A 12,650-nucleotide genomic window follows, 5' to 3' on the forward strand; every position below is an offset into this window, starting at 1 on the left:
ATGTGTGCATCATAGTAGCTTTCTTATTATGTAACAGAATTTTTTTCCTGAGCTTTTCTGTTTTACATCTGCAACCATAGAGTAGAGTGTGTAAGTTCTTTGGGCAGAAAAGATTAGCTGTCAGATTCAGGCCAGGTAGTGCTGGCCATCCTGATGAACATACAAATCTAATTTCATGGGAGTTAATGGACTGGGCATGCAATTAAATCAGCATCAACGGACTTGGTTCATAAAGACACATACCAGCATTAGTTTTGCAGGTGATTATTAGATTTTGGTTTTAATTGTCACTCCAGGGAAGTACTTGTCCAAGGTACTTTGTTCTGAAGATTCATGATAAGAACCCCTTGGTGCAGAGACTTTATTTGAGGACTAAAATTAAATCCTGCTTAGCGTATGGTGGATTAATGGTTGTGGAAAGTGTTCTTCCCCAGGCAGTACCAGCACATCATTGCTGCACAGTAACTGGAGTGCTACAGTGACGCTTTCAGACCTGATGCTTTCTTTTTTTAGAGATCTGACTTTAGAAACGAAAAAGGAAAAAAAAAAAGCGGAGTTTGAGATAAAGCAGGCTTCATGTAGTCCTAGCATTGCCTCTATTTTTAGCAGGATGCTTTGCTCTGGCTTGCACGGGTTCTTTAACTGCTTAGATGGCTGGTATTGGAAGGTTTGACTGGAGCCCAGGAGAGGACTGGGGAGGAATGCAAATCAGGTCAGCAGGCATCTTCATCTAATTGCAATAAATGAAACAAGAGCTGAAGCTGCATTGCCCAGTGTTCCTTCCTCCTGCACAAAAGCTTTTCAGGAAGGGCAGTTGCCTTGGGGCACACTGTGTCCTGGGTGAAAGCACATGCCCTGGCCTTATGGCAGACAGTGTCCTTATAATTCTTTGATCTGATTTGGCTGCGGCTTTTCAGAGTAAATCTGAATCATTCTATTCTCAGCTGTTAAGGTGACATTGTAGCACTTAGAAAGGTGTAGGGGGCCTATTAATAGCCCGTATTAAGAATCAAAAATCAGAACTGTGCATAGACAAGGAGACAAGTGTTAGTTTATCACTTAAAAGTCCCGTCCTTGAGTTTTACAACATTTTGCTGTAAGCCTGCACGATGTGATATCCAGTAAACTTCAATGCTCAGGAGACATGCTAGTCAGCTTGACTAAAAGGGCAAAGCCTTAACAGCACTCCATCTATGGCCTGGAGAGCTGCCTTTATTCTGTGCATGCATACCATCGTCCCCAGCTAAACACAGCCTCTTTGTCAGGGGCGTGTGCAGTGCTGGGGCTCCAGCCCTGGGCAGTGTGTGGAGAATGACTTCTGGCTTTGTGTACGTGCCAGCTGCAGTTTGGTGCTCAGTCCAGAACAGTGGAGAGTGATTCCAAAAGAGTTGCTGCTCTAAAGGGACCAACTTTAACAGTTTTGCTGTGAGCAAATGTGGAGGGCAGCATTGGATGTGGAAGATGAATGAAGTTGCTGTTGTTTTCAAAGGGTCTGAAGCATCCTGTGGAGTTGTCAGTGTTTGATTTTGTGCTGACACTTTAATCCAACAAAGTTGCCATGTGAAGATTTTCTTGAAGAATGTTTTCACTTTGTCTGTATAATAGTAATTCTATGGGCATCTGGGAGAATTTGAAAAAAGATGAAAAGTGCTTCATTTTGGCTTTTGCCCTCTTTTCCACTACCTGTCTTATTTTGCAGGTGGCCGCATCTGCTCTTTCTCCCCCTGCATTGAACAAGTTCAAAGAACCTGCCTGGCCATGGAAGAATCTGGTTTTACAGAGATTAACACCTTGGAAATTCTGCTCCGAGTGTACAATGTAAGGACAGTTAGCCTGCAAATCCCTGACCTTGGAAAAGCAGCTGAGGATAATTCTAGCACTGGCTTTGACAGCAGCAGCCCATCACATCAAGGCAGCTCGTGTGCTGATCTGCAGCAAGGGACTGTGCAGTTCAAGAGTGGTGTGCCACTGAGGGAGGTGGTTGGGCACACTGGGTACCTGACCTTTGCCACCAAGAGCCTGCTGTAGTACATGCCCAGTTTGTGCAGTCTGGAGTGGAGTTTGTGTGTATTCTGTTTTCATGGCTCTTTTAAGTATGGCATCCAAAGTTTTACTTGTCAGGGAATTCCATATATAGTCAGATTTGGTTGGAATATGCTTTGTTTAAATAGCACACAAGCATTTAGCAGAGCAGCATCAAGGGAATGTTGAAACTCTGGAATGGTGCTCCACTTGCTGTCAGAAAGAAGATAAATTAATAGCAAATGGCCATTCACTGGAATGTGCAGGATTAAGGTCTCTCATAAGTAAGCAAAACAAACAACAGACAAATTACAAATACGTTGGATTTTTTCCTCCTTTTTTTCTGAATTACTTTCCCAGGTTTATGTTTTTATTTTTTCCTAGCACCACTGGACACTATTCTTTTAACTTCTCCAATGTCTGTGTTGCTCTGAAGAATGTGCAAGTGCCTACTTCCTCCATTTTAGATAAGAAAGTTCCAAGATTACAGGGTTGCCAGCACAACTATTCACAGAATCAGTGTTTCCGTGGAATAGTGTTCCAGAGGACTATTGGCAACACTCAGGAACACAACCTCTTACTCCATTCCAGGCTGGCATCTGCAAATCATTTTGACTACACAGAGGTCAAAGAAGTGTGGTAATTGTTGGATTTAATTTAAATTGGTATATTGTGCTCATCATTTTGTAGTAGAAATTTGAACCTGGATCCATACGGTCATGTTCTAACAGAACAGCCACTTTTATAGTTGATGAATCTACTGTGAAAATTAACTGAACAGCTGGCTAATACTATCTGACCACCTCTTTGTAAGTGGTGTGGATGAGGTTCCAGTTGTTTGGTGGTTTGTTTCCATTATGGTGTATTGTTTTCCTGCAGCTGAATGACAGAAAGATTGCTTTTGGCAGGATTTCTGTCTCCAAATTACATCAATAATGCAAACTTAGTAAAATCCTCAACCAACCTTATTAATTAAGTTTTCAGATCATTTACTCTTTGGTCTTCCATACAGAGCTGGTGGGTGTGAGGAACTGTTTGAATGCTGGATTACATTTTGTATTTATAGATTAAAATAATAATGAAAATTTATTAAAGTTCCTTCTTTTTTTCTTATTTTATTTTTAATAGTAAATTCACAAATATTCCTATTCCAGCAACTAGTGCTGCCACTCAAAGCATTTAGCTGTGCCTTGCTTTCAGTACCTGAGCATATTGATTGTTGTGCAAGAGAAGCAGCCATTCATAAAGTGCTGCCTGAACATTTAACCTGATATCCCTCCCCCTTTCTTGACAAAAATAAACAAAGCTAAGCTTTTCAACCGATCACGGCTGCAAAGATAAACTGTTGAGCAGATTAAAGGCAGAAAGCAATTCTGTTCAGCTAAATCAGTTATGTAAGTTGGCCTACAACTGCAGTATTTCCCCAGAAATTATGGGAAAGTTCCCTTTCTGCTGCTGTTCTTGTTCTCCAGGCTGAGCTGCTGACATGGTGTGTGAGGTTTGGTGGTTGTGTTAGAACATGTGTGTGAGTGTGTGTGGGTTTGTGTGTATTTGTGTGTGCTGGGATCACCACCCAGCAGCACAGCACAGCTACTGCCAGACTCCAGAAGAAAGGATGGGGAATTACAACCATAAGATTCTCCTTAACTTCCTTCAAGGTCATCCTCATTCACTAACAGGGGGGTTCCCCAAGCTTCTGCAGGGACAATTCCAGACCCAGACTTGATTGGTCTTTCCAGACAGACCTTATTTTAAAGTAATGTAACATCTAAACAGGACTAAAAAGGAACAAAGTCACTTTTCTGTGCTACAAATAGATGTGGAATGGAAATACCAATGTGTCTTCCTGGAGTTTAAAACAAGGCTGATGCATTTTTGCCTGCAAAGCCCAATTCAAAACCCCTTGAAATAAACCATTGACTTTGCTTGGTCCCATATTGATTTGACCTCTGCTGAGGAAGGGCAAGCATTGCATAGAAGAGAAGGATTTCATTTCTGTCTTTGCAATATTTAAAAGGCTTTCTGTGTTTTTGTTGCTGATGGCAGCCCTGGCCAGCAGCACTGCACCACTTCCTGCTGCTGCTTTGTTGTCAGGGTCACAGGGAGGATCCCACACTGTCCAATGTGGACAGTACTGTGCTGCCAGACCCCCACTGTTTAATGCTGCTTCTGGTCACCTGTGTCCTACATTCTGGCTGCACTCCCTGCCAAAAGTGGGAGATCAGAAAGATGGGTCTTTCCCTCCACGCTGGGGAATCTGCCTGGGCCATACTTTTAGAGAGTCATTTCTCTTCTGAATACATTTTAGTATCCAGTATGGAACAAAATACTGCTTCCTGCCCTGGTGGAGTTCAGTCACATGTTCAGGTGGACTTTTTCACTGCTGCCATGCACCAAGATCCCTCAGTCATGGATGAGCACCAGGACACAGCCCTGCACACCAGCCAGGTGCTGCTGTGCCCCGTACCCTGCAGGCTGCCATGGAGAGCAGGCTGTGACACTGGCAGCCCACAAGGCACACAGCAGTGACTAAGATGAGTGGCATAAGAAACACTCAGAGCTCTGCTGCTGTTCACAGTTTACCTGTGCTTTAATTAAAGCCTCACAGATCTGCATCTCACTGTGGTTGTTTCCTGCCTACCTGTTAGCACAACACTCTTCTCTGAAGATGATCATAAATCCTGCTTGAGAACCTTAAAGGGATAAAGTGGCAAAAATTCTAGGAACTCACTCTTCTGCTGCATATCCTGCTCTGCCTTCTCCTTAGGTACTTTGGGATACGTGATGGTGAGGAGATGGTTCTTCCTGGGAAGTGTTCCAGAGATGAGGGTTCTGGTTCCCACTCTCTCCCTTGAGAGTCCATCTGTGCTCCATTAGTCCTGGTGAGCAGGATGTCATGGTGACCCAGAAACGAGGGAGGGCCAGAGCTGCAGTGATGTACTTGGGAATGAGTGCTCATCCCTGCAGGGGCTGCATCACTTGGCTTCAGGAGTGCACTGGGCAGCCTGGGTGTTCATGCCTTCCCAGGTTTGCTCTGGTCAGACACTGGAGAGCTGTGCCCTCCTGGGCTGCAGTTCAGGGGTGTTTGGTGGTCCCAGCTCACGTCTGTGCCAGTGGGAGCAGAGCAGGCTCTGAGAAGGAGGGTTGGGAAATGCCTGAGCTCTTGGAGGCCATTGTTGGACTCGGTCTCAGCTTCTGCTTGCACAAGTAGGAGAGAGGCATGATAAGAGCAGAGTGAGAGAGTCAGCATTGCATAACCATGATGTTACACCAAAGGTACGTGCAGCTGGGACCAGTCAAAGGGAGGAAAGGGGTTGCTGGAGTACCAGAAAGTTCTGTCTGTGTCACCATGAGGGAAAGCATTTACATGCTGCTTGGCCTCTTGAGTGCTCCTGAGGAATGATGTTTAGATGCCAAAAGAGGGGAGCCAGACTGTGCTATTTCCTTTCTCCCTACGTGACAGCTTCTGAACTGGAATGAATCTGCATCAGCACCAACACAGGGAACAGAAAAACCTTGAATTAAATAGTGAAATAAAAATAATTCTCCTCACTGGTATCCAACCCTTTGCCTGCATATCTCACCCAGGAGATCTGTGTCCTTTTGCAGGCTGTTGTTTTCTGCTGCAGGGCAGCAGGTTTGAACTCTGAGGTAAACTGGCTGATATGCTGCTGATAGGAACAACCACAAAGCCAGCTGGGAACAGTCCTGTGGGCATCTCACTGTGCCTTGTGCTTCCCCCTGGCTGCTAAGGTCGACTGCCCACAACTGGGCTTCCCCTTGCTGTGAGTGGTCCCTTCGCATCATCTCTGCTGCTGCCCTCAGACCCAAAGCCAACAGCCATTCCAACAGCATGCACCAGCTCTTCCTGCTGCTCCAAGCCCACTGAGATTGCACAGCCAGGCTTTGGGCAGAGCATTTTCCTCTCCTCTTTACTGGAGTGCAGGACAAGGGCTGTATTTTGCCACCCCATCAGGACCTGCAGGTACAGCTGGGTGCTCCTGACCAGGCACCTGCAGAGAGCAGCAGGTTGGAGCTGCTGCAACCTCAGCCTGAAGTTATTTTGGTGGGGGCTGAGTGGGTTGATGCTAAATTTCATATTCCTTTACAGTTGTTAAGAGGGCAATCTGCATGAGTGCTTCCAGTGGAGCTGTGGAGCTCTCCCCAGGGCTCCAGATAGCAGCAGGATATGTCAGAGACCAGGACTGAGTGCATTCAGAGCTTCTGCTGCCAGAGGTGCAAGCTGAGCAGTCAAACCTACGTAAGGAGAAGAAGGAGCCTTTTCCATCTCTTTCTGAAAGCTGATCCTGATTCACCATGAAGCCCTGTGCATGACTAGGTCTAGCCAGCTCAGAGAAACTGTTGCTTTAGCAACCTCCCTTTGTATTAGGCACTGTGAGGGAAGGGGAAGTCTGCAGTGGGATTTTCCTCTCCCTCATGTTGCTTCGGGAGAGCTGTATTCCCCCCTCCTAACCTGAGTCAAAAATACATTTGCAGTAGTTTTGCCTACTATGTGTCTGCAATTCAGCGTGGCTGGTCCCTGGGGATGTGGAATGAAAGTTTGTGATGTCAAAATATTCTGAGCCAGAAGTTTCCACTTGAAGGGTGAGGAAGATGTTAAAATTGTAGGCTCTGATACTTTTTACACTGGTCCCCCCTCCCCTTAGAAATTGTCCATAAAGTACTATTTCAGAATAATTAAAGAATCAAGGGACACATTATTTGTAGGAATCAGCTGGATTTGAGAACCAAATCTGCTTGGAGGAAGCAGAGGAAGGAGCAGTAGTAAGGTGGAGAATGATTTCTAGGAGAAAGCTCTTCCTTTCCTGGCCTTTTGCAATAAAGAGGCAATTTCCCAGGAAATTCCAGATTCTCCTCTTGAAAGCTGTGGCTCAGAAATGCTCATTAGTGAGGATGTCAGTTCAATCAGGCTGTTCTAACAAGGGATGTAGGGTGGGATCTACAGCTGATGGAGTGGAAAGGAGGGAGGGAGAGGGAAAGAAGGCTGCAGTCAGCTCAGCCTGTTGGATTACAGGTGCATCATGTCACACTGTTAGAGGAGCTCAGTATGGTTCAAATTATGTCAGCAAAATACACAATGTAGTTATGTATTATACAATAAAGAATCACCCATTTAAGGACATTACTGGGCAAGAGAATTGAGTAAGAGAGAGATTTGATTGCCTATGTTGAAAAATCAGATTTAGCTAAGAAACTAGCTACAGTTTCTGCATGTTCTCTTGATGTGTTTTTGTGTCCTCTGTCGGATAAGATTGAAACATGTAAGAAAATGGATAATATTTGAGTGGAATACAGAACCCACAAGCACATCAATCTTTCCAGACAGGAGGCTGACTTCCAGTTTTTACCACCCAGTGTTCCCAGGAGGATCCTTCATTGCTGACATTTCCTCACTGATCTTAGCAGCCCTTTAAAGAGAGAGGGAAGTGCCCTTTTGCAGCAGAGTGTGCAGGTTTTTCATGGTTACAGCTGATCACCAGCCTGCAGACACATGTCAGAGCCAGGATGGCAGCACTGGGCTCCTTTAGGTTTTTAACATGGACTATAAATGGGACTGTGTTCCCTCTGAAGGCATTAAAGCCAGCCCTGTGCACTGCTGGCATTAGAGCAGCACCAAGAGGCCCAGGTGGGCTGAACACATGAACCTGTCACAGCTGAGAAGGCCACCAGCAAAGTGTGACCTTGTCAAAGCCACCAGCAAAGTGTGACCTGTGCACGACCGTGTGGCACCACAGCAGGCCCAGGGCTTCCTCCACCTCAGGGACAGTGCTGGGCCTTGAGCATTATCCCTGGGAGCATCTTCTGTCCCCAAGGGAACACAAGGACTCAGTTCCCCTCAGAATAAGTGCCTTTGCACCTGCCACTTCTGTGCCACTTCTGACAGAGCTGTAGTCTAAGAGTCAAGGTGCAGCGGCCTTAGGTAGGAATAGAAAATGCAGTTCTTCCTCATGGTAAATCTCTGTGTGAGACAGGATTTCTGTTTCATAAGGAAACAGTTCCTCATTTATCATGCAGTTTGACTTTGATCCTGCAAACATTTACTAAGAGAGGGAAGGGATTTGCAGAATGGCTGTGGCAGGAGATTGGAAATACCCGCGGCTGTTGTGAGAGCGTGGTGGCACCTCCACGTTAGGGAGCTGCAGGCTGCCTGAAGAAAGAGCAGTTTCTCAAAGAAGGTAAAGGGATTTCATGCCCCAGCTCCTACTGATTTTCTTATTTATTTTGGTGGGATTTCAGCACAACTCCCTTGATCACCTGGGCCCTGGTTGTGGAGGTTTCTTTGGGAATCACCCAGCACCGTGCTCCTTTCAAAGGCATGAGGGGATTGTGCAAGGCAGTGGCAGAATGGAAAACAGGACCTGATGCTCCAGATCTCCTCACAGCTCCTTCTTAAATAACAGTGCTCTCCTAATGCTCAGCAAGAATCTCCTCCAGAGCAAAACTCTCACATGGCAGCACCCCAGTGCCCACAAGTTCTTACAGTACCTGGATGCAAATACAGTTAGATAATGTCTTGACTCATGTCACAACTCATTACCAAATCAGAGCATGCAGTCATATCAATGCTTAATGATCTTCTGAAACTTTAATTCATTTTACTCTGTAGCCATTTTCATTAATTAGCTGCATTAATTTTATACAGATTAAAAATGTAAGACAATCTCTTTGAAGTAGAAAAGTGGCATTTTAAAATCTACATTCTATCCCAAGCCTATAAATACATCTGCCTCATAGAAATCAGCTGTTTATGGTAGTTCTTATAGCAGAGAGGGTGACTCAAAGAGGCTTATGTGCTGCATTAGTTTTATCAGAGCTGAAAAAACCTCCCAAATTCCCTGTGAATTAGAAGGATCAGTGACTATAGATAGATCCTATGCTCTTCCCCCACCAGCTGAAACATGGCACTGGTTTTGTATAGTCTGGATCCAAAGCAGTCACACTAGCAGAAAACAGTCACATTTTGTTGCACTTTTACAGAATACTTTCTCAAGTAAAAATCACCAAAGCAACAACACCACAAAGACTGCTAATTGCTCAAAGCACAGTCAGTGTTTTCCTCCATGCCTGCCCCACTTTGTTGCAGAAAACCTAAGAGTGGTTGAATTCAATTATACAGCCCAAAATAATATTAAAAGATCATGAGTAAGGCTGCAGAGCAACCCATGCAAAAAGCTAGGGAATCTAATAAAATTAAGGCCCTTTCTGAAGCCATTAGTTGTAGGATAAATAAGGCTGAGTAATGAGTTCAGGGATAAGGGACAGAGGGTTGAGGTCCTAGCTGGGTCTCACAGGAGTCTGGAGGTCACCAGTGGCGTCCTGGTGTCTGTGCTGGTGCTTGTGCAACTCAGTGTTGTTATAAATGACCTGGAAAAAGGGCTGAGCACTTTGTCAGGGGAGTCTGCTGATATTGCACAGTTATTTATGGCACTGAGCATGGGGACAGGTTATAAGGAACTTCATGGGCGAGTCCTGCCTGATGACAGACTGGGCAGTAAAGTGCAGGTGGAACTCAGGCAGATAAATGCAAAGGGGCACCAGGGACAGCCCTGTGCGGAGCTGTGAGCTGATGGTCACTGGGGCTGCAGCACCAGGGCAGAGGAGCTCTGTGCTCAGCTGGCTGCTCCAACTGAGGAACACCATGAGAGGAGCACTGTCATGCTCTGAGGGGAGTACAGGCTTGTTCCTTTTCACAGGAGCTGTTTGAAACCTCCTTGCAGAGCGTGACTAAGCAGAGCTAATCTAGGAGGTCATTCCCATTTACTCCAATGTCCCACTGTCCTGCCAGTGGTGGTCTAAAGTTCCATAACACTTCCCAAAACATGTAATGGCTGCTTGCTGCAAGTCAGAGTCAAGTTCCAGTTGTATTCTCAACCACATAATAAGATTCATCTTGCAAAACTTTAGTGGTTCTTAACAGTACATTTGCCCACTTGTAAGATCATTATTACTTTGTTTCCTAAACATTTGAAAGCCTTTGAAAAGCAGAGGGCTTGCTCAGCTGTGTCCACAAACATTCAAATTACACTTGACTTATTTTCTACCCTGTATTTATCCTCTGTGTGTGCATGTTGCTGTTTAGCAAGTGCAGACTGATGATGGAAGAAGCCTCCTACCTACAGTGCAGCCTGGGCAGCTAAACCTCCTGGCTCCATGCTTGAATCTGGGATGGACCAGAGAGTAAGACTTTGAAATTCCTTATTTGAGCACCATTACACCCCAAAAACGAGGGCCACTGGAGTGCCAGGAAGGTGCTGCCAAGGGCACTGCCAGGTGGCAGCTTGGGGTGCTGTGGCTGGTGGAGAGCTGGGCACCCCTCCCTGTCCTGCCACTGCCCCTCCCAAACCATTGCCTGTTCCAGGGGTTGGGCTCTGTGGCCGCAGCAGGAGCAGCCCCATTCCCCTTCCTGGCAGCTCCAGTGTCCTTGGGAGGCAACACAGTTCAGCAGCAGCAGCTCGTTGGCAGGCAGAGGGATTTTACAAGGACTTTTAAGAGGCAGCACTGCCTTGGGAACAGGTGACACAGCAAACACTGGTGACGGTGCTCTCCCCTGCAAGGCACCATGCAGCTGTGGGGTTTATCTGTTTCACTGCTCATATTTCAGTGTAATTATGACAACTATAGGTCCAACTTTTCCACTTCTTTTGGAAAAAAAAAAAGCAATAAACACACACTACAATTTGCACAAAAATTTTCAACAGCCCAGGCTAAAATCAGTCTTTATGTGCTTGGAATTTATTTAAAATAATTGCTATTTATGCCTCTTTTTTTTTGGCCTTTTACCAATCTAATCAGCATAATTTGACTGTGCTGGAACAAATCTACAAGGCTTCAGAACTGCTCTTGCAGATCACGCAGATTAAACATGAACTAATTAGTAGATTTCTGGATTTCTAAACCCACAGCTTTGGAAAAAGCTGACAATGCCCATCAGTCTTCACACAACAAGAGAGAGGCAAACCCCAGACATACAAGAAAAATGGCTACAGATGGACATATGTGTCAGAAGGATTAAAATATGTGTTTGCAAAGGAAAAGGATTAAAAAACAAACCCAAAAACAACAACAAAAAGACATTGGGATAATAAGCAGCAGCATTTTGGGGTTTTTTCCTAAGTATTTCAATAATAAATTCATGTCTCTGCTTTTTCTGTCTTTAGTTCTGTCTTTAGTTCACTCTTTTGTGGAAATTAAACATGGTTCTGTAAGAACTAGGGGCTATAAACCACCGTGGGATAAAAAGGAAAAAGTAGCAGAAGCTGCGAAGATGAATATTGAATTCACCCACGAGTGAGTCTGAGCACATCCAAAAGCCATGACGTCAGTAAAAAGGAAAAAGCCTGACTATTGCCCTGGGAATGAAACCAAAAACTTGCTTTGCCAATATGTGAAGGTTTCTGAAAGTCTTCTAAAAGTTTCCTCAGGAGACAACAATAACTCGATTAGAAATGTTCCAGCAGATGATGAAGAACAATAACAGCTGCTCCAAAGCTCACTGCAAACAATGGAAAGTCCCTGTTGATTTGTTCAGTCTTGAACAGGCTCCAGAATTCACAGAATTTCACAGAAGAGGTAAAAGCAGCTGTCTGCCTGTGACAGCAGCGTTCACTCAATGAGGGGACAGGAATGGCCCCATAATTCAAACCCTGTCCAAAAACTGCCACTGACAGGCAAGAGGCTAAAAACAGGCACTGGAAAAGTGGGTTCAGTGCTGGGCTGGAAGAAGGATGCTCCTTTCCCAGGCTTGATAGAATAACACAGACAAACTCAGCAAGGTCTCTCTGGGATTAAACCTGTTGTGCATAAATTGACATCATTAATTCCTACCTGCCTTAAGGAGGTGTTTTTACTTTCCTGCCTGGTTAGTCACACACAATCAGGATGTCCTCCTGACTTCACTGGTAGCAGTTTTATCAGTTTCATGGCAGGTCTCTCAGCTGCATTTCTTGGCACTGAGTTTATTAAACTGTCCATGGGAGTTGAATGGGCTGGGCAGACTCTGCTCTTTGCTCTGATCTGATAAACACCCCAGACTGTGTCACCTTCTGAGCTTACTTGGGAGATACCTGGACATAAGTTGGCTCTAATGATTTCCCCTTGTCATCACCACCTAAAGCCTTCCTTCCTTGGCTTCCAAGAGCAGGGAGCTGCCATGTCTCTGCTCAGAGCCCCCATTCCCATGGCCAATGCAATTAGAGCCTGTTGCCCTACCAGTGCAATTAGAATTAATGAGGAAGTTTAAACCAATGACATCAGAAATGTGTTTGGCTCATTATCTTTGAAACACAGATGAAAGAAGCAAGACAGCCTCAGGACCTTATGACAAATGTGACAGTGCTGGAGTCTGAATTCTGGGACTGCACCAGCGCCTGGGGAGCGCTGGGCTGAGGGGCACAGGCTGTGGGTGATGGAACAGCCTTGTAGGGAATTTAACTACAGATAGGGAACTGTTGGGGCAACAGAGTAAGCAGTGGGTTTTGCCAGCAAAAGGACAAATTCCTCTTTCACCTCCTGAGGACCTTGGAGTAAACCTGCTCAGGGAGGCTTTGTGCCTTCCCACAGTTCAGAGCAGAGCAGCTTTGTGCTGCAGCACAGGAGCTGGGCAGAGT

At 45.3% G+C, this 12,650-nt stretch overlaps 1 protein-coding gene across 1 annotated transcript in view; it reads left to right on the forward strand.

Moving 5' to 3' along the window:
• TRMT61A (tRNA methyltransferase 61A) overlaps positions 1-3,111 on the forward strand; it is a 22,047-nt gene extending 18,936 nt beyond the window's left edge. Inside the window, exon 4 of the mRNA XM_005417904.2 lies at positions 1,700-3,111. Coding sequence (XP_005417961.1) covers positions 1,700-2,028 — 329 coding nt within the window. The 3' untranslated portion in view covers positions 2,029-3,111. The remainder of the gene's footprint in view (positions 1-1,699) is intronic.
• Positions 3,112-12,650: the final 9,539 nt, after the last annotated feature.

Source organism: Geospiza fortis, unplaced genomic scaffold (assembly GCF_000277835.1).
Source record: "Geospiza fortis unplaced genomic scaffold, GeoFor_1.0 scaffold23, whole genome shotgun sequence".
In the NCBI taxonomy this organism is placed as follows: Eukaryota; Metazoa; Chordata; class Aves; order Passeriformes; family Thraupidae; genus Geospiza; species Geospiza fortis.